The 18903-nt window shown below is 39.0% G+C and overlaps 1 protein-coding gene across 2 annotated transcripts in view; it reads right to left on the bottom strand.

The window, feature by feature from the left end:
- FAR2 (fatty acyl-CoA reductase 2) overlaps nucleotides 1-18903 on the bottom strand; it is a 120018-nt gene that overhangs the window by 57669 nt on the left and 43446 nt on the right. For both annotated transcript variants that reach the window (XM_015871232.2, XM_015871226.1), the window contains exon 2: nucleotides 17529-17763. In XM_015871232.2, coding sequence (XP_015726718.1) covers nucleotides 17529-17717 — 189 coding nt within the window. In that variant the 5' untranslated portion in view covers nucleotides 17718-17763. The remainder of the gene's footprint in view (nucleotides 1-17528; nucleotides 17764-18903) is intronic.

The following is an 18903-nucleotide window of genomic DNA, read 5'->3' as shown; positions in this document are numbered from 1 at the left end:
CTTCTTTTTCTACCAAAAAAAATTGGTCAGTACAGAGGAAGAGATGGCATCTGGATATTTGCATGCATGCAGAAAGTAAGTTTTGGTTGCAATGTTCGAAGAAATTACAGACTCAAAACTGTATCACTACTGCTGTTTTCGCTTTTGTCCATAGTTTTTGCCTTGGCAAGCAGAAATACAAGGAACCACAGAGGTTCCCCTCCTCTATTCAGGTGAAAGGGGTTCTACCTGTTTTCTTCACAGGATATTCACATGAGCCCAGATGATTGTATTTTTGCTCCTACTTTACCTTTCTCATTATCTCTGTACTGGTAGAAAGCTAGATTAATAGTGTCCCTCAGACACTAGGGAAGATTTATAGAAGCTATTTCTTCTCTGCCTAAGTAGCACCCTGCTTCTCTCCTAAGACATGTCAGTCATAAAATATGGACATACAGGAGCTCTTTTTAAAATTTTTTATCAGTTCCAGTTCATCTCACCCTGGACTGCAATATGCTCTTCTCCACAAGTGCCTTGCACTGCAATTGCCTGAGCTCATTCTTTGTACCACCCATAACCTACTTCCATTTAATTGTGTATCAGTCAACACATTTCCCTGATGTGTACAGATCCTTTCTGCACATATTTAATTGAAAAGCTCAAGGTCTCTCTTCCTGGGCCATGCACAATGACTCTAGTTATGCTAATTCTACAGAGACTGACCAAGGAATGACTGAGAAGTTCCTGGATGAGGTGCGAGGGGAGAAGTATCTATGCAAGTCCCACCCTGTCCTTCCACCTGGCTCTCCAGAATACTTTCAGCTCTCCTACCCTGTAATGATCCAATGACAAACTGGGCCTAGTATCTTCAGAACTGGAGAAAGGCAAACGCTGCTTATATGAAAGTGTAGACGCTGCAATGAGTTGAACATGATCTTGTGAAACGGCTGCCTTAAATCCTATGGAGCAAAACGTGCACTCCAATTTTTACTGTTAGACATAATTTACAATTGAAAACATGTATGCTGTGACAACTGCCCTCAAACTTGTGCTCTTATTTTTATGGCAGATACTCTCAGTTCCTGCCATTTTCCACCCCTTCCATTGTACTACATGTAAACATATTTTCTTTCTTTCTTTATGGTCTTTACTGAAATAAATAAAAGATCTGAAAGGGAGAAAGGATAATATTTATTCTTCAGAAAGCCGATAAAAAGTCTTTCTTTAAAGAATAGTGCTAGACACCAGAAGAAACGTGACAGAAAAGATCTGTGCTTACAGAAGGCTGGTTGAGAATGAATGTAGGCTGGTGGGAACGAGACAGTACCTGCTGTTGGCACTTCATTTTGCAGGATAATGACAGAACCAGCAAATCCCTACAGCACAGAAAGCAGAGTCCGTATCTTGAGACAGAGCTGATGGAAGGCTGATCGTTATCTGGCTGGGGACCCTTTCTTGATACTACTGTTCTCACATATTCCCTTCCTGGGCCAAATTAACTGTGAGTTTACACAGTCTTCCCTCCAGTTCTCCTTCCCCAGTTTTGCCCATCATTCCCCTGCCTGATCTGCTGAGGTCTGCTCCCTGCACCCTCACTTGCATGCATTATCTTTTTGTTTCCTGTTCCAGGATGCTCCTCCCTTCCAGTCCTTGGTATTGCTTTGTCCTAGGGGTAATAAATGCTATTTTATTACCTGCTTCTTTTACAACAGGTGTGTAATGGTGCTGGGGAGGCAGAGGCTAGACTTGAGGAATGAGAGGTGAGGCATTGCTCCTGAGACTTAAAAGGCAAGGGAAAACATCCGAAGGGAAGGATGACCTGCTCCACCCATTACATCATTAAAGTAAATGGATTTTTTTTTTGTTTTTCCCCAGAAAATGGAAAAATTTCAGACCTTATGTACCTCTCTGATCTTTTACTTTCTAAACATCCCAAGAACTGAATAAGAAACTGAAATTTTAAGGCTTTCCTCAGTCTGCCCATGCAAAAACACTGAGACTGCCTTCCCTTCACAGCCAAGGCCAGGCTGGAAGAATTAACAGTGCAATGAGAACACAGGAACAGCATCTGTGCAGGCAAAACCATAGTGCAGCATTAGTAAAGAAATATTGCCAGGGTGCTGTTTTTTTGTGTTTTTTTTTTCTTTTTTTTCTTTTTTTTCTTTTTTTTCTTTTTCTTTTTATTTATTTATTTATTTTTTTATTGAGGTGTTACTTAGAAACCTTTGCTCTTTTAAGTGGCATCATCATATTATCACTGTTAGTGTTTAAAGTTTGTTTTACCCTGTTTATACAAAGAATTTCAAGCAATCTACATGGGCCTGGGGATTAATCTATTAAATTTTGATACAGCACCATGGTAGCACAATTAAAAATGAGTGTCCTGGTAAACTGTAACGTTGCTCTAATTTTATCACAGTGAGTCCACATAGAATCATTCAATTTAGATCACCTGAGATAATGGTGAAACTTTTCCGATCATGTAATCCAAACGTGAACATCAAAACATCCTGAGGGCTCACCCCCTCCTCAATGAAACTTCATGCAGAAATTACAATGTTATGGAAAAATATGGGGTTAGAGTAGCAGTCATATAATCAACTGATGTTAATCAATACTGAAACTACTAGATAAATAAGAAGTTGACGTTTTGCTTAGAGCCTACAGCAACATGGTTGATACCAAAGTGAATGTTACATAGGCTCATTTGTTTTGTTTTTTGTTTCTCCCTGCAATATGCTTTGTATTCAGAGATGTGAGTGTGTTTGTAATGTACATCAGAAGATAGGAATATGTCTGTCAGAAATTAAGTTAATAAAGTTAATACTTTACATCAAATGAACATTAAATGCACTCTGCTAAGATAATAACCTAGTGGCAACGCCTCCTCTTTCAAGGTTCCCAAGAACATTATAACCTTTAAACATGTCAGCTGTCTGATGTAAAAACTGAAAACTCTCTACATCATGTAGTTTGATGACCGATCTATTATCTTTACTACTGTAACTTCACATTGCACATACATACATAAATACATACATATAGATAGATAGATAGATAGATAGATAGATAGATAGATAGATAGATAAGTAGACAGACAGATAGATTGACAGAGAAGTAGACAGACAGACAGATAGATAGATAGATATGGATATAGATATATATAACACTCAAGCTACTCCCTGACAGGCACAAGCCAAAGTTAGAGAACTGTTCTAAGGCCCCAACAACAGCTTCATTTTGCTTTGTATACTAGGCTATACAAAACATCATTCAACACTTGCCAAGACACAGGGACCTAGACAACAGAAACCAAGAAGAACAGCCTCTCAGCAAGGTGGATAATGCAATGTGTGCAGAGCAGGGGCAGTATGCTGCCCTTGTCTGGTTGCCTCATTTCACACGTGACATATGTCCAGCTGCACATGCACAGTACATCAGCTTAGACAACTGCCAAGTTAAGATATAATGGGCATCCTCTCTCAACCACCCTTAGCCAGTGGCTGCTTCAAGCATATCGAAGGGTCAGGAAAGCACTTTGGGAAACCCTCTGGGACAGATGCACTCAGACTGGCTAGCCCAAAACAAACCAGCACAGGTTGTAAAAGTTCTCTAACCATGAGCACTTAAGGCAAGCTGCTTTATCTCTCCTTCACCTGACCATGCAAGTAAGTGAACAAGCAGGTGGAAATCATCAGCTGTATTTGATGAGCAGCAAGACCTGGTCTAAATCAAAGATGCAAGATGTATACTCGTTTCTGCTGACTCAAATACTGTATGTAACACCACAGGTTGCTGATAGGAAACAGCAGCACTACCGTCTCTAAAAAACAAGTGTGTTGTTGTAAGTGAGAAAAATAAGCTTCAAAATGCAAGCTGGTAGGGAAACAGAAACAGGAAACACTGCTGGTTATCATCTAAATGTGTTGATGGCTGACTGAACAGGAACACCCTGAACCTCAGCAAATTCACCACTAACTTCTCTCCTTTCTGCAATTGCAACACTGCACTCAAATGACAAAGAATCTACTTACTGTTGACTGTAGTCACTGGGGTGTATATAGAAGGGGTGGCTGACCTGGAAACAATGGAAGCTAAAGGAAATATGAAAAAGGAACTATGTAAATAGCAGCTGTAATGCTCTACAGATCATTAATGGAAAATAGAAGCAGAGTAGGACACAGGCTTTGGCTCATTGTTGATTTGGAAATGTTATGGGGAAGCCAGAATATCAGGCTGATGCTGTGAACAAAACCTTCTCTGGAGATTTCTGGGGTGACTGGAAAGTGGGGAAATGTGTTTGATGACCATGAAGATGAAAGCCCTGCCTGTCAGAAATAAATTGAAGAAATAATAAAGGGAAGAATGGAAAGGACGGGAATCTTTCAAGGTTCAAAATGAACAACTGAAAGGAGAGATTTTGGAAGGCTAACAAAATGATTCCATGCCTCTTGAAGCCCAAGGCCTATGTGCTGCTAAGAATGGTTACTGTCCTCTCACTAAATGTATTCCGCACATGGAAAAAAAATTGGCAAAGAATCTAATTACCATGCCATAAGCTCAAAGAATTTCCACTGATAAAACTCCTTCAAAATCATAAAGCCAGTACATTATCAATTCTGTACTACAGTAAACTTGATTTATTCTATATTTATTTGGTATTTAGGCTACAGATACAGTATCCTGATGCCTCACTGGAACTCCCTACCAAATCTTTTACATTAATTTTAACCACGATTTTATTTCTGCTCATGTTAGAAAAGAGACAAGCAAAATCATTATATAGAATTAGCAGTCAAAATCGAGCATGTATTGGATCAACTGGATATACTGGGGTAAAATATTAGAATGTGAATACTACCTACAGCGACCATGCCACAATGTATTTTTTATGTGTGTCTTCACATACAGGATGGCTTCCCCTTTGAAATTCAGTGCCTTGACCTCTTGCACATCCTTTCTCAGTGTAAATCCATTAAATGGATTGTATTTAAAGAACTAATTATTTGATGCTTAGAAGAGATGCAAAATCAGTATTTTGGCCTATCATAGAATCATAGAATCACCAGGTTGGAAGGGACCTACAAGATCATCTGGTCTACAGACAACCACTAAACTATATCTTCTAGCTCCCTATCCAGACACTTCTTGAACAATGCCAGGGATGGCAACTCCAGCACCTCCCTGGGCAGCCATTCCAGTGCCTGACACTCTCTGAGAGAGTGATTATGAAGTGATTAAAACACAAAATTAATTATATAAAGATGGGAAAAAAACAACAACAACAAAAAAGATTGTAATGCATTCTAATACTTGATATGGAACTGTAAGGACTAGTACTTTAAAACTGTGGAAACACGGATATCAAAATAAGGCTATACTTTCTCTGATAGACAGAGCATCAAGCCCTGTACAGAGATAATCCCTTCCTTGAAGAATTCATATGATGACAATATAAAGCAGATGAATTAAAAAAAAAGAGAGAGATGAAGGAGAGAGTCTTGTCTCTCAGTCCTTTCATCCCAACTGCATTTTTTCTGCATCTCTTTCTGTATATGTGTAGTTATGTTCTACATCCCTGTCAGAATTCTTATCTACAATACAGATCATCTCTGCACACTATTTCAGTATTTCCCTGCATACTTTATGACAAGAAGCTTCAATAGTTGCATGGAAGTTTACTTATGCCTCTGTGCTTTTTTTAACAACAACAACAAAAGCAGAACCACCCTAACCCTTCTCCCCAAAAAACCTACAAAGAAAAAGCAAAAAAAGCCCAAACCAAATGAAAAAAATAATAAAAAATAAATACAAGGAAACACTCTCTGCATTTCTACTCTCTTAGACATAAAAAATGGCAAGAGCAATTTTCACAGAGGAGTCCTTGTGTATCTTGTGTATCTGCTATAAGAAATGTTCATGTATTTTTATGTATTCTCTCATGGATGTACTCTTCTCAATGTCTCATACATGCATAACATCTTTTCTAACTTTAGGCAAGGCGTTCAGTTAAAGATGCTGTCCAAATGAGACTAAGGACTTTGGACTAAATGCATGTGCACTTAAGCTAAATATGCTGTGTCAACCTAGTCTGTTTGACAGACACATAAGGAACTGGGCTGATACAAGTAGGAGCTAGATTTTCAGCCTCAGGGGCTTTTCTTGATGCTGTTATGCTTGGGGGCTGTGTTTTGTTGTGGTTTTCTTTTTCTGCCCAGTGGATAGAGAGGTTTGCCTGAGGATTTTTAACCAGCTATACCTGCATATGCTACCAGCAGTATATGGACAGTAGCTCACATGATAAAAGTTGAAACCACATTTTTTGTTGGAGTCAGCAGGAACTGTCATACAAGTGACTTAAGTCAAAAATGATACTGCACTCTGTAAGAAAGTGATCCTTTTAGAAGCTGAAGCTAGGGAAGATTAGCATTGCTCTTAAAGGTGTCTGGGTTGAAAACACAAATCAGACCTCACGAAGTTACAAAGCTTGCTTTGAGACTGAATGGGAATGGAGCTTGGCATTTACTTAGGAAATTTGGCATTTATTTAGTAAAATGCCTAAGCAGGCGCTAACAAGATAATGGCAAGTTTTCTATTAGGTCTGCTTCTGCCACATAATGTCTGCGAGCTACAGACCCGTTCAATCCCTCAGTAAAACAAAGAGAATAATATTCATCTATCTGACAGAAGGAGGTTGACTGAAATTATCATTCAGCTAGTTATTTCAGTAGATGTCCTAAATAAAGAGTAGAAAAGTTCTGGTGTGTAGCTTTCATATTTCTAAATCATGCACAAAGTCCTTCACAGAATCAGACCTTTTGTTACTCCAGACATCCAGTATGTTGTTCACACCTTTGGTTGGAAGCTGTATGTTAGTATTTTTAATGTCACTGCATCTATTTTAAGCCTTTTGCTGCCAACCTGCTTCACTATTAGCAATTGCAGCAATTCCTTTGACTGAAAATACACTGATAGGATGTGCCTGATGCACCTGGGTGTGATTGCTCCACTAAGGCTTGTTCAGGAAGCAACCACTCGCACAGAAAATTATAGTACTGTACACTGGAAATAAGCTTTCAAGAGAGTAGAAGCAAAGAGATGTATAGAAAGACCAGGGAAAGCTACTGGCCCTCAGAAGGACAGGCATTCACAATGGCACTGTTCCTCTACTTCTCCCCTCCAGCTCACTAAGTCAGATGTTAACAGGCTTATCAGCCTGTTATCAGCAGCAAGGTATGGAGAATGCAATCTAGTCTGGAGATTTTTTTAAAAAGATATTAAACAGGGCAGGTCCCAAAACAAACCCCAAGGCAATTAATTCTACTTATGACTGGATTCCAGGCAGAGTATGAGCCATTAATCACTACCTTTGCTGTACTTGGCAGTCAGTTTTTTCCCCTATCTTGACCATAATACCCAACTTGGATATTGGCATACTGTTGGAATCTCTGCTGAAAGCATTGCTCCTGTCAAGTCTGCCCTTCCCTTATCCACAAATTTAGTCTTTTTTGGTCACCATCCCCAATCATTTTCACATACTCAAAGGTGTTGAAGAAAAATCACCTAGCAGTTTCTCCAGGGACAGAAATGAAACTAGCTGGTCTATACCTTTCTGAATTATCCTTGCCTCTTCTGATGATGGATGCAATACTGGACCTTCTCCATCCATAAATGTTCTTTAGAATTTAGGAAACCCAGAGGCTTCTTAAATAAATTAAATAAATAACTTTCATACCATAGAGGCAAAGAGTAAATAAACTTGCTTCAAAAAAAATGCATACTTAATTAAAAGCCAACTTCCTAGAAATCATAACAAGGACACAGCTTGCAAACTGTCCTCATGTAATTGAAAATCCAACATTAGGGAGATAGTGTGTCTTTAAGTACTAATACAGCACACTAAAACTCAGATTTTTTAAAAGGTTAATGTGTTTACTGCTGAAAATATTGTCACGCTTTATTATAAAGTGCCCTTTCTGGCCAGCTCCTGAATTATTTGTGAATGGATAATTCAGGTGCCTCATTATCTGGGTTTGGGTGCTCACGTAATGCCATATAAAATGTAGCAAGGCTACATTCACACCTGGAATTGTGAAATGTGCCCTTGCTACCTTGTTCAGAGGTGGCATCATAAAAAGCAATGTGAGAAAACCTTATGTTACTCCTATTGTATGCTCATATAGCCTAGTTTACACTTGAATGCCTTAAAGAGGTACCTTTAAGTACATAGACGGCTCTGATAGTAATGTCTATTTATTTCCTGGAAACTCCAATAGATACAAAGAGCACAATGATAATATTTGATGGAGCAAATTCTCAGATACAAAATGCTATTTTTCAACAGTCACCATTGTTTGCTATTCATGTTTGCCAATGATGAACAACAGCCTGGATGCTGCGCTCATAAAAATCTGCACCATCGGAGGTGACCCATTGTTTCACAGCTACTATGATGGTGTTACCAGTAAAATACTGCCAATGCAAACTATCATTCATCAGCATGAACAGATGGAAATTAGAAGGTGTCAAATCCCGACTATGCAGTGGGTGTGTTGGGACAGTCCATTCAAGATTGGCAACATGTTCCACAGGCTTCAAACAGGTACAAGGATTGGCATGTTGCAAGAGAAAGGTTATCCTGACTCAGGACATTTGAGCCTTCTGCTTAGTCAGCATCGTAACATCGCGCTCAGAGTTGATAGTCTGTCCAGGTTCCCATAAACCCAGTAGGATACCAAAAGACAGTGCACATCACTTTGCCCACTGAGGGCTGTGTCTACAGCTTTTTCTTCAATGGGGAATTCACATACTGCCACTCCATGGACTGCCATTTTGACTCCAGCTCATAGTGGTGACACCATGTCTTGTCACCAGTAATGATGCAATCCAGGAAACTGTCACCTTCAGCCTCATATTGGTTCAATAGGTCCTGACAAACTTGCATATGGTGTTCTTTCTGCTCCTGTGTGAGCATTTGTGTCCAGCTGGTGCAAATTTTGTGATATTCCAACATTACCATGATTGTTTCTGAAGCACTGAAGCTGACATTCAGCCCAGTGCACAGTTCCCTTCTTGTAATCTGTTGACTCACATGGATGAGACGATCAAAATGCTCTTCATTTCATTATGTCACCTCTATACACAGCCATCTGGAAAGTGGCTTGTCTTTCATGTCACTGCTGTCACTGTTGAAATGCACCACTCACCGCCTCATTGTGCTAACACCCACAGTTTGGTGGATACATTCAATAACTGTTGATGAATATCAGTGTGTGAATTTCTTTCTGGATGGAGGCATTACACACCTTTGCCTCATACATATTTGCATGTCAGACAACATTTTGTGGTCTGCTCCTCTGCTGCCATCCATCACATGGCAACAAAATTTTTGAAGAGGTCATCCCTAAATATTTGATTTTTTTCTCTTTCTGAGCTCCTTAAATTGGAGTTCCTCCAAAGAAATCCAGACATTCCAATACAAAACTGCATTTTATTTGCCCTTATCCATGTTCTCTTTGTCAGAAACACATCCTGGGGGAATGTTTCCATCCTTACTAAGAAGACACTGACTGTTAATCATAAACATTTGAATATTTATGTGATATACTCTTAGTATTATACATAATTTTAATGCCCAGTATTGCCCAGCTCGGAGCCAGGCTCCTGTTTTGTTGAGCTCTGCATTAGAAAGAGAGTGTGAAAACAGAATCTGGGGGTTTGTGGATGAATAACGATAAAAAGAAATAACCATCCTAAACTAAGTTCTGAGACTGCCTTTTTAAGATGGCAACAAAAGGAAACTACTAGTAAAGTAAGCATGAGAGATGTGAAGAAGAGACATGAAAATATAGACTAAAGGTATTTATACATAGGCAATATCAAGGATTTGTTTTTTAAACTAGCAATTTCAATGTTTATATTATTATTTGTTATTTATTAAATATGTCAGCAGTACCCAGAATTCCCATACAGAACCCAGAAAACTAGTTTCTTAATCCAGAGATTATCTCAAAGCTTAATTAATGGGTTTACTCTTATAAATCACACCTTGAAGTAATGAACCATACATTTGGCCAAACTCACCCAATTAAGTCTGTACTAACACAAAGCAAGATTCTGTTGATGTGTCAGTAGAACTTGTTTAAAAACCACTATCACTTTGCATCTTGCAGTTCCCCAGTAGATTTTATCTGGTTAGCTCAAATAATTTCAAAGGGCATTGAAAAGCATAAGAGACCACACAGTTCCATATCAGAAGTACAGGCATATTCTATGACAGGCAGACAGGGACAGAGAAGCATGACATCCAGCCACATTAACCAAAATTGTTAAATGATGTGTGGTGCTAGGTGCCATGATAGAGGAAAACATCAAAATGCATAAGTACCTCTGGGAAGCAGTTAGTGGAAAAGTGGAAGCCTACAGTAGCTACTCAAATATTTCTGCTGCTAGGGTCAAAAATCAGTTTGATGATTTTTGACAAAGTGAATAAGGCATGCCTGGACTTAAACAAATAAAGAAACAAACAAACAAACAAATCTCAAGAACACACACACACTTTCCCCATTCCATCTTCAGACTGAACACAAATCTGGTCACAAATTACAGGCTTTGGACATTCATCTCCGCAATCTAGAATGTGGGAGTCAATCACTCATGTTCACAGAGTTAACAGAGTTCCCCTCCACACAATCAAAATGGCTTACTCTGAAGTTTTGCCTGCAGTCAATCAGCTGTTCTTTGTAATCAAGCTACCACTGACAAAAGAGATGCTCTGCTACAGCAGTTTCTCTTTCAAGAAAAAATTAATTTACAACAGGCTAATGCTGCTAATATCCTTCCTCACCTCTTTCCATCTCCCATGACAGAAAACAAAAAGCATAACTCAAGCACCAGATAATTACCCATAGATTACTTCCCACTTTGGTTCCAATGCACAGATCAGAAAATTAAAATTTGATTTGTGTTTGCAATGATGCAAGTCAGAAATTCACATTTTTAAAAGCATTCACCCTAATATAATTGGTGTTTCTAATAGATCTGTTAAATAAAATAGAAACAATGGACTGCATTTTCTAAGGTAGCTGCAGTGGAAAGTGACATTCAGCCAATATTTAAGTTCCCTGATCTTTTAGGGAATCAACTTTCGGGTCAGTCTTTTGGTACATAACCCAGCAGTCAGTACAGATGGTCTTAGGAGAACCTCCTAGCAGTCACAGGATTATATTGTACTCTTCAAGGTACTCTTCAACTGTCTTCACTCTTATAATCATAGTGCCAGAGAATAAGAGAAGTGTGGTGAACATACGTGTATAGTGGCTCTGCATGTGCCTGCCACTTTGCTTAGCAGGAGGCCAAATACTCCAAACTGCACAATTTAAGATGTATCACTGGGTAATGAGTGAGAGCTCTCCCTAAACATCACTTTGGGATCTTGAGGCTCAGAATATTCACCCCATCTCCTCATTATTTTAATAATATTGCTTGCAGAATGGTGGGATTGTACCAACTCACACACATCAATAGCCACGTAACAGACTCCAGTAAAATGGCAAACATTTAGAAGTATGTTATACTGCTTTATATAACATAAGTCTGAAGGCCTTATTGGTGAATGGGTCACTGGGCAAAATTCTGAACACAAAATATGCTGTACAGCTTCCTGAAAGTTTAATTTTGCTGCATGCCTGGGCAAAACCCAAAACATGGAAGAAATATGAGGATTACAAAGGATGCCTGACAGGACTTCTCTAACAGTGATGCTCCATAGCTTTGATGCTAGCACACGTTGCTGGGAAATAGCTCTAATTTCTGCTATTGATGCAAACTCTCAAGTCTGTTTACGTGGAGCTACCCTCTTCAGTATTCTTCATGCTTTTCCTGTCGTCTTGAAAATGCCACACTGAACTCGTCATTTCCTCTGTGCTTTTCTCTCCTGCTGATGCACACTTGGACTTTCTCAACTTTAACTGCTTAGGGTATGCGGACAGCAGTGGTAGTGCTGCTGGAAGCAGCAAGGAGTTGGCAAGGAGTGACAACCAAAAAATGGATGAATTTCTGGATGGAGAGCCTAGCATAGGAGTCAATTTTATAGATTACCCATTCTAAATCTTCACTTCTGCTCACCTGAAACATATCTAATATTAGGATATAATTTCTATCTTCACCACCTTGCTCCCTTCCAAAAAAGCTATACTAAAGAACCATCAATTTTGTGAGACCTCTCATCCCAGGCTCTGGTATATGTGCAAAGACAGAACAGATTTATAAATATTTACAAATGCCGTGAGATGAGTACAGACAAAACTGTATGGATAAAAGAAGTGGATGATAGTATGAATACAAGTGTTTCATCTTGATTTCTGTTACTTCTGAACCAACATACTGCCTATGTTGCTAATGTTCCAAAGTTTTTAGGCAAGAGTAAGTCAGTGTTGGTTTCCCAAATAAAGGAAAATGATTAAATTCACTTGCAATCCTGTAGCAAGCACTTCTTACTATACTTAAATGAATTCTGGCACTAGAATGACTTTTGAACTTTATTTTCGGAAAGAAACAAAATAACCAAAAGAAAATCTAATGTAATGACATATTGACATGCCATCAAAACCAGACTGGGCATGGTCCTGAACAAGAGGTTATAGCTGACTTGCTCTGAACAATGGGCTGAACCAAACTCCAGAGGTAACTGCAGTGACTCTCTATTTCTGCACAGAATCAGGGAGGAGTGTGAAAACAAATTTCTTCCTAAGTTCATTAAAAAATACCTGAAACTGCAGTGAACACTTATTACTTCTGAAATAATACCATCTCTGCAACATTATAATTTTTTTTTTTTTTTTTTTTTTTTTTTTCCAGATTCCCTACTGATTAAAATGGCAGATGAAATTTTCTGGGAATGGCTACCATATTGTGACTGTAAAGTTCTTGAACTTCTCCTGCAACCTCAATGAAAATTAGTGTATTTGGCAAAAATTTGGATAAGCATGAAAACTTTATCTAAACTTCCCGAGATGTGAGAAATTATGAATTCAACAGGGCTATATGGCAAGTGCAAGGGTTACAGTTTTAAAGCAGTTTTCTCTTTCTCCATTACTTCTTTCCTCCTCTAGATCCTCAATCACACTCAGATCCTCTGCCTTTTCACCAATATTAACTGCCCACTCCCCACACTTTTTTTTAATGCGTGTCACATTTTTCCCAGCCATTATCTTCTGATAGCCTATGCAGAGCTGCTGTTATCTTTTTACCCCTTTTATTGTTTCTTCAGTATCTCTTCTTAAGTTTCCATACTATCCTAGCCTTTCCTCAGTCCTTTCATCTTCTGCATCTGTACTGCTTTTCTTTTAAGATTTCCATTGCTGTCATCATTATGTCATGAACTTCCCCCTTACTCTTTTGCTTATGACTCATCTCTCTCTCTCTCTTTCTCCCTGTCTCTTCCTCTCTTTCCTTCTGTTTTTGAACTCTTAGGAGCCTTGATGTTCATTGTAATTTCTCATAACCAAAATGTCAAGTCCTATTTTTAGCAGTAACATCAACTCATTATTTAACTACCTCCTTTCTCTGTCCCTGAACATCTAATTTGCATCACAGTCCTGTTATTTTCTCTCCAGCTTCATTAAAAACATTAGAGTTCGTGTTCTGTGAACAGTGTACGGATAGTCCATCAGAATTTTTTTCCATGTTTGCTTTCATACATACTCAGAAACTTAGCAATGTAGTCTATGGTTCTGAAAAATGAGTATGGGCACAAAAACATGTTTTGAAATATATATAAGTTGACAAGTGTTTTCAAAGTGATTGTTGAGCTGAGGTGGTCAAGACTTCTACATTAAAAGTATCCCAAAGAGAATTATTTTGTAAAAGGGCATTGAGAAGAGTTGTACTTGCTAACACACAATGGAAGTTTCTATCAAATAAACTCATTATATGCAGAAAATTACAATTATCATTACTTATAATACTGTTATTGGTTACGTGCAGGTGTGGTTCTAAATCTTTAACTTTGAATACATCTCTGATCAACTTACACAGTGTGTGGAGAAATCATAAATTATTTAGCAGCATCCATGTACACAAAGAAGTAGAAAACTATACTGTGATTACAGAAGTGTGAAACAAACCTATTTTCTCTAGGAACTGCATCAGTCGCACGTACATTCTTTCTTCCTCAGCTGATCAAAGCCTGAATTTTGATGCAATGGAGGACACAGTTTCAAGCAGTATCTGTCTTTCCCTTTTTTCACTGTTTCTCCTAAGACACCTGAGTATGTAATTAAAAAATAAAAAAAAAACCCACCTTGCTGCTTTTCCAGCAATTCTACACAAAACAGTTTGTGCTGACAGCCATACGAGTGCAAAAGAGAAAGAAGCTGTAGGAAGCCAAATTCTGTAGATGTTAAAAGGGACAATGAGTCTTTTTGCTTTGCAACTTCTCAGTTACCCTACTGGTGAGCATGACTTTGCAACACAGACCAGATGAAGTAGCAGGCAAATAGGGTAGCCAAATCTCCCAGTTTAGCTGAAAGCTGCTATGTGAGATTCCACACCCTGAGTCATGGTATGTTGTTGGATATGCATCAGGTAAGGCACAAGGGTGCAGTTTAGCTCCCAGAAAAGGCAATGTTATTGCACCTGGCTTGTTCCAGATGCCTATGTTCACGAAGAGCCAAGGACCAGTAACACAAGGCTGCATATATCCAACAGCAGGAAGTGAGGCCTAAGTCCTGTGTGACTAACTTGTGAGCTGCTGTGACGTTGGTTTTTAGTTCAATGTAAAAGGTTATCTTGCTGTCAGCAGCAACTGTCTTGTTGGCCTTTACTTGTGCTGCAACTATCTGCAGATTAAATACAAAGAAGAACCTTACCAATCTTCTTTAATCACAAAAACAAGACGTAAAAGACAAATAAATGAAAAAGAATGAGGCAGCAGATGGCTTTTTCTTAGTAAAGAGCCATGGAATGGTTCAAGACCCTTGCCTGTATTTATGTCAATTATGTTAGCACCCTTAAGATTTAGCTCCTCTCTACTACGTTTAGACCTTCTCTACCACTACCCATGAGAAAAGTAAGAAATTTCTGTTAAAGTGACAGATTTATTCCCCTCTGGTACACAAATACCAGAGCTATGCCTGGTACTCTGATGACCAAAATGAGACAAAATTAAGTAATAGAAAGGAAAGCACCTTCATCTCTGTTACACCGTAAGTTTCCACACGTCTTACTGAGCAAGTAGTATCCTGTTCCATCAACAAAAACCCTTACTATTCTCTTCCAGGGACTGGTATATGTACCACTACAGTGGTCAGAGCAGATTTAGCTGCTCCCTCTAAAGGAGTGTCACTGCACTGGTGTGACATGGAGAACCTCAAACACTTACAGTGATGATCAAGATGCATGAGTGGACAAGAAGCTGGACATGAGCCAGGCTTGCAGCCTGCAGGCCAACTATGTTCAGGGCTGCATTAAAAAAGGGGTGGCCAGCAGGAAGAGGGAGGTGATTGTTCGCCTCTACTTATCTCCTTTAAGTCCCCATCCAGAGTACTGAGTCCAGGCATGGTACCCCCAGTACAAGAAGGATGTGGAGCTCTTAGAGGGGGTCTGCAGGAGGGCCCCTAAGATGATCAGAGGGCTGGAGCACCTCTCCTGTGAAGAAAGGTTGAGAGAACTGGGCTTGCTTAGCTTGGAAAAGAGAAGGTTCTCAAGTGACCTCTATGTGGCCTTCCAATACTTGAAGGGAGCTTATAAGTAGAAGGGTGAACAGTGATAGAACAAGGGGGAACGGTTTTAAACTGAGACAGGGGAGGTTTAGGTTAGAGGAATTTTTTCTCTCAGAGGGTGGTGGTACACTGGAACAGGTTGCCCAAGGAGGTCATGGATGCCCCATCCCTGCAGGCATTCAAGGCCAGACTGGCTCTTGGCAGCATGGTCTGGTGGCTGGTGACCCTGCACATAACAGGGGGGGCTGAAACTGGATGATCATTGTGGTCTTTTCAATGATTCTATGATTATTCTATGATGAGCCAGGGAGTGGAGAAAGGGATACTTGAGGGAGGGAGTGTGGGGGAAGAAAAATCAGGCATGAATTTAATAAAATGTAGTCAGACAGTATCAAAAAGCAGCAGTATTTTACAGTATTTCCCCATTTTCTCTTTGAACTATAAGACAATAGCAAGAGTCTTCCATTCTGACTAATCAGTTAGCAGTACTGGATAAGCAGATCTGAAAGACAGACTGGCAGCAGCAAGCAGCATTGGTTCACTGCATGCACAGCATGGAACAAGTTCAGCTCCCCCTGGGACACTATGAAAGCTACAAGCAAGTCATCTTTAGCCTAGTAATTGAATTGCTCTCAGGGAATGTCAGACACCCCCTCCAAGCACTCCTGTTTATTTGAACATAAAGAGGGATCAGGAACAACAGAGAATATCAGAACATTGCTCCACCTCTGATAAATATACACCTCCCATCAATTAATGAATATAACAGCTGTCAAGCTTTGCCTTGTGATACTCATCTGTGGACACATCCAAGGTGAAGCTGATAACAAAACGTTGGGTTTCTGTGTGTGTACAAGCTGTGCTCTGCATCATACAAACACGGCATTTCTTGAAGTAATAGTAATAGTTTGATTCCTTTAGGGACCTGCTACTGTCCATAAACTGATAAGGTCACCATTCTTGATGTATTCCTCAACTCATGCACTCATTTTGGAATTAATGCCAAGACAATTAGTGATCTATTCATTACACATTTCATATTAATGCAATAACACAACCGCATTTAAAACTAAGATTAAAAGACCTGAAGAAAACCAGTATTGTACTGTATTTTAGTCCAACATTCTCAGTTACTCCAAAATACAATGAAAGAATTCTGATTTTTAACTAAATTATACTTTCTATAATTTCACTGTTCCCATTGGGTTTATAATTTTATAAATTCCACACAGTAAACATTTTAAAAGAACACACTAAGGTATTTTGTCCCTTCATACTGCATCACCCCTTTGTTTCTTATTCTTTTTAATATGACAGCTGTAATCTTCCAGCATATTCAAATGTACACAGTACAAACAAGGCAGTTTTCAAATGCGATACCTTTTAGTTTAAGCCCTTATAGAAATAATGATGGAAACCACAAAAAAATCAGAGACTATGCTAGTAGGTGTGAGGAGATTAAAGATGATAGGCAATTTCTTTCAAATTCTGTTATGCACTACTACAAAGAGTCCCCAGAAGGCCTTACCTGAAAAACCTTAGCAGTATGCAGTACAACTAATTCCTGTTAATCTGCTTCTCTACTTTCATCTTGCTTCATCCAAATTTCTATTTTTATCTATTTGTCTAGAATATTTTGAAGCTGAGAGACAGATGTATGTTCATTTGTGCACAATGTTTATGTTTTTTTTTCTTCTTTTCAGACACAACAAATATATACACGTTACAGTAAAAGATGGTATTCTGTTCTTGAGTAGAATGCAAACCTGCTTTACTCAGCTTAAATGAATTTCAGACTATATTACTGAATAAAATATAGAAGCTTACCTTGCATTTCAACATGTTGGCCACTCTCTCTTGCATTGATTGTCCAGCTTTTGGTCTTACAAGTATATAAACCGCTTTCACGTCAGGGCTGGAGCGCAAAAGCTTTTCCACCAGCACTTTGCCCATGAAACCTGTAGCTCCTGTGATAAGTACAGTCTTTCCATTGTAATAAGCTGAGACTGAAGACATGGTGCTTCCTTCTTCTGTTCTTCCTTTAGCTCCCTGCAGGAGATACCTGAAAAGATACAGAAACAAGGCCTTAAGGCTTTTCAGACTAGACAGATCAGTCATCAAGGAACTATAGTGCAAGAACTTCTCCCAGTCTGTCAGATATAGCAGCTCATCTTAGATCAGTCAATGGAAAAGTTAAAGTCAGTTTTCTTTTTCAATGTATTGTCATGAACAGAATACGCACACACACACAAAACATTATTCTGACAAGTCTACAGTTCATACATAAATCTGATGCTGTAATAAGCAAATGTCATTACATTTCCCATGTCGTTTTGTTGTGGATGAGGCCCAGAGCAACCTAATCCCACACTGATTAGTTCTCAGTTCAGCCTTCATATTATACTACAGTTGCACTCAGAGCTCACAAGTTAGAACATGGCTTGTTCTGGTCAAGACTTCTAGCAGGAGATGCTTAACTGCAATGTTGAAGAGCATTTATCTCATACACTATTGAAACAGAAGCCAAATATATGCACTTATCCTTACAGGACAAAGCAGAAACAGACCTCCTTACGTTGTGAGCTCAAATGCTGTTTTTCCACTGCTACTCCACTGTGCCAAGCAGTTTCATTCCTTGTCATCCAGCACTTTGCAACATCCTCAGTTTTTTTCAGTGGTCTTGGCTTGGAATATATCCATGGAAAAAACTCTTTCTCTTGGAATATATAGCACAATTACTTGCTCTGCATGGCTACATAACAATGTGTAGGTCACCACTTTTTGTGGTGTTTTGTTGGGTGTTAAGGCCAAAATTAATCTCATATAACTCTAAGGAGCATAGATGTCAAATGCTTTCTTGATAATCCACAAAGAGTTTAGCTTGCTTGAAATTATCTCTGGGGAGCCTTGGCCTATACCACTGACTATACAAGGGAGCTGGCATGACTAGACTCCCACACGAAGTGCCCCAGTTAAGTATTTTATTTAGATACAATATTTTTAGGCCAGCATATCCCCAGCCATTCTGAATGCTATAAAATGAATGAGGCTGAAATTAGTCTTGCTAGAGGAACCCTCTCTCTATCAGGCTAACGCATGGAGCCACCCCACACATCTTTGAAGTGCTGCAGAATTCACAGCATGCTCAAAACACTTCAATTACAAGGGAAAGGTTCACATAAAATACAAATAAATTGAAAAA

The sequence above is a fragment of the Coturnix japonica genome, chromosome 1, assembly GCF_001577835.2.
Source record: "Coturnix japonica isolate 7356 chromosome 1, Coturnix japonica 2.1, whole genome shotgun sequence".
NCBI classification, from domain to species: Eukaryota; Metazoa; Chordata; class Aves; order Galliformes; family Phasianidae; genus Coturnix; species Coturnix japonica.
The sequence above is the reverse complement of the archived record's forward strand: the minus strand, read 5'-3'. Positions and strand labels throughout refer to the sequence as shown.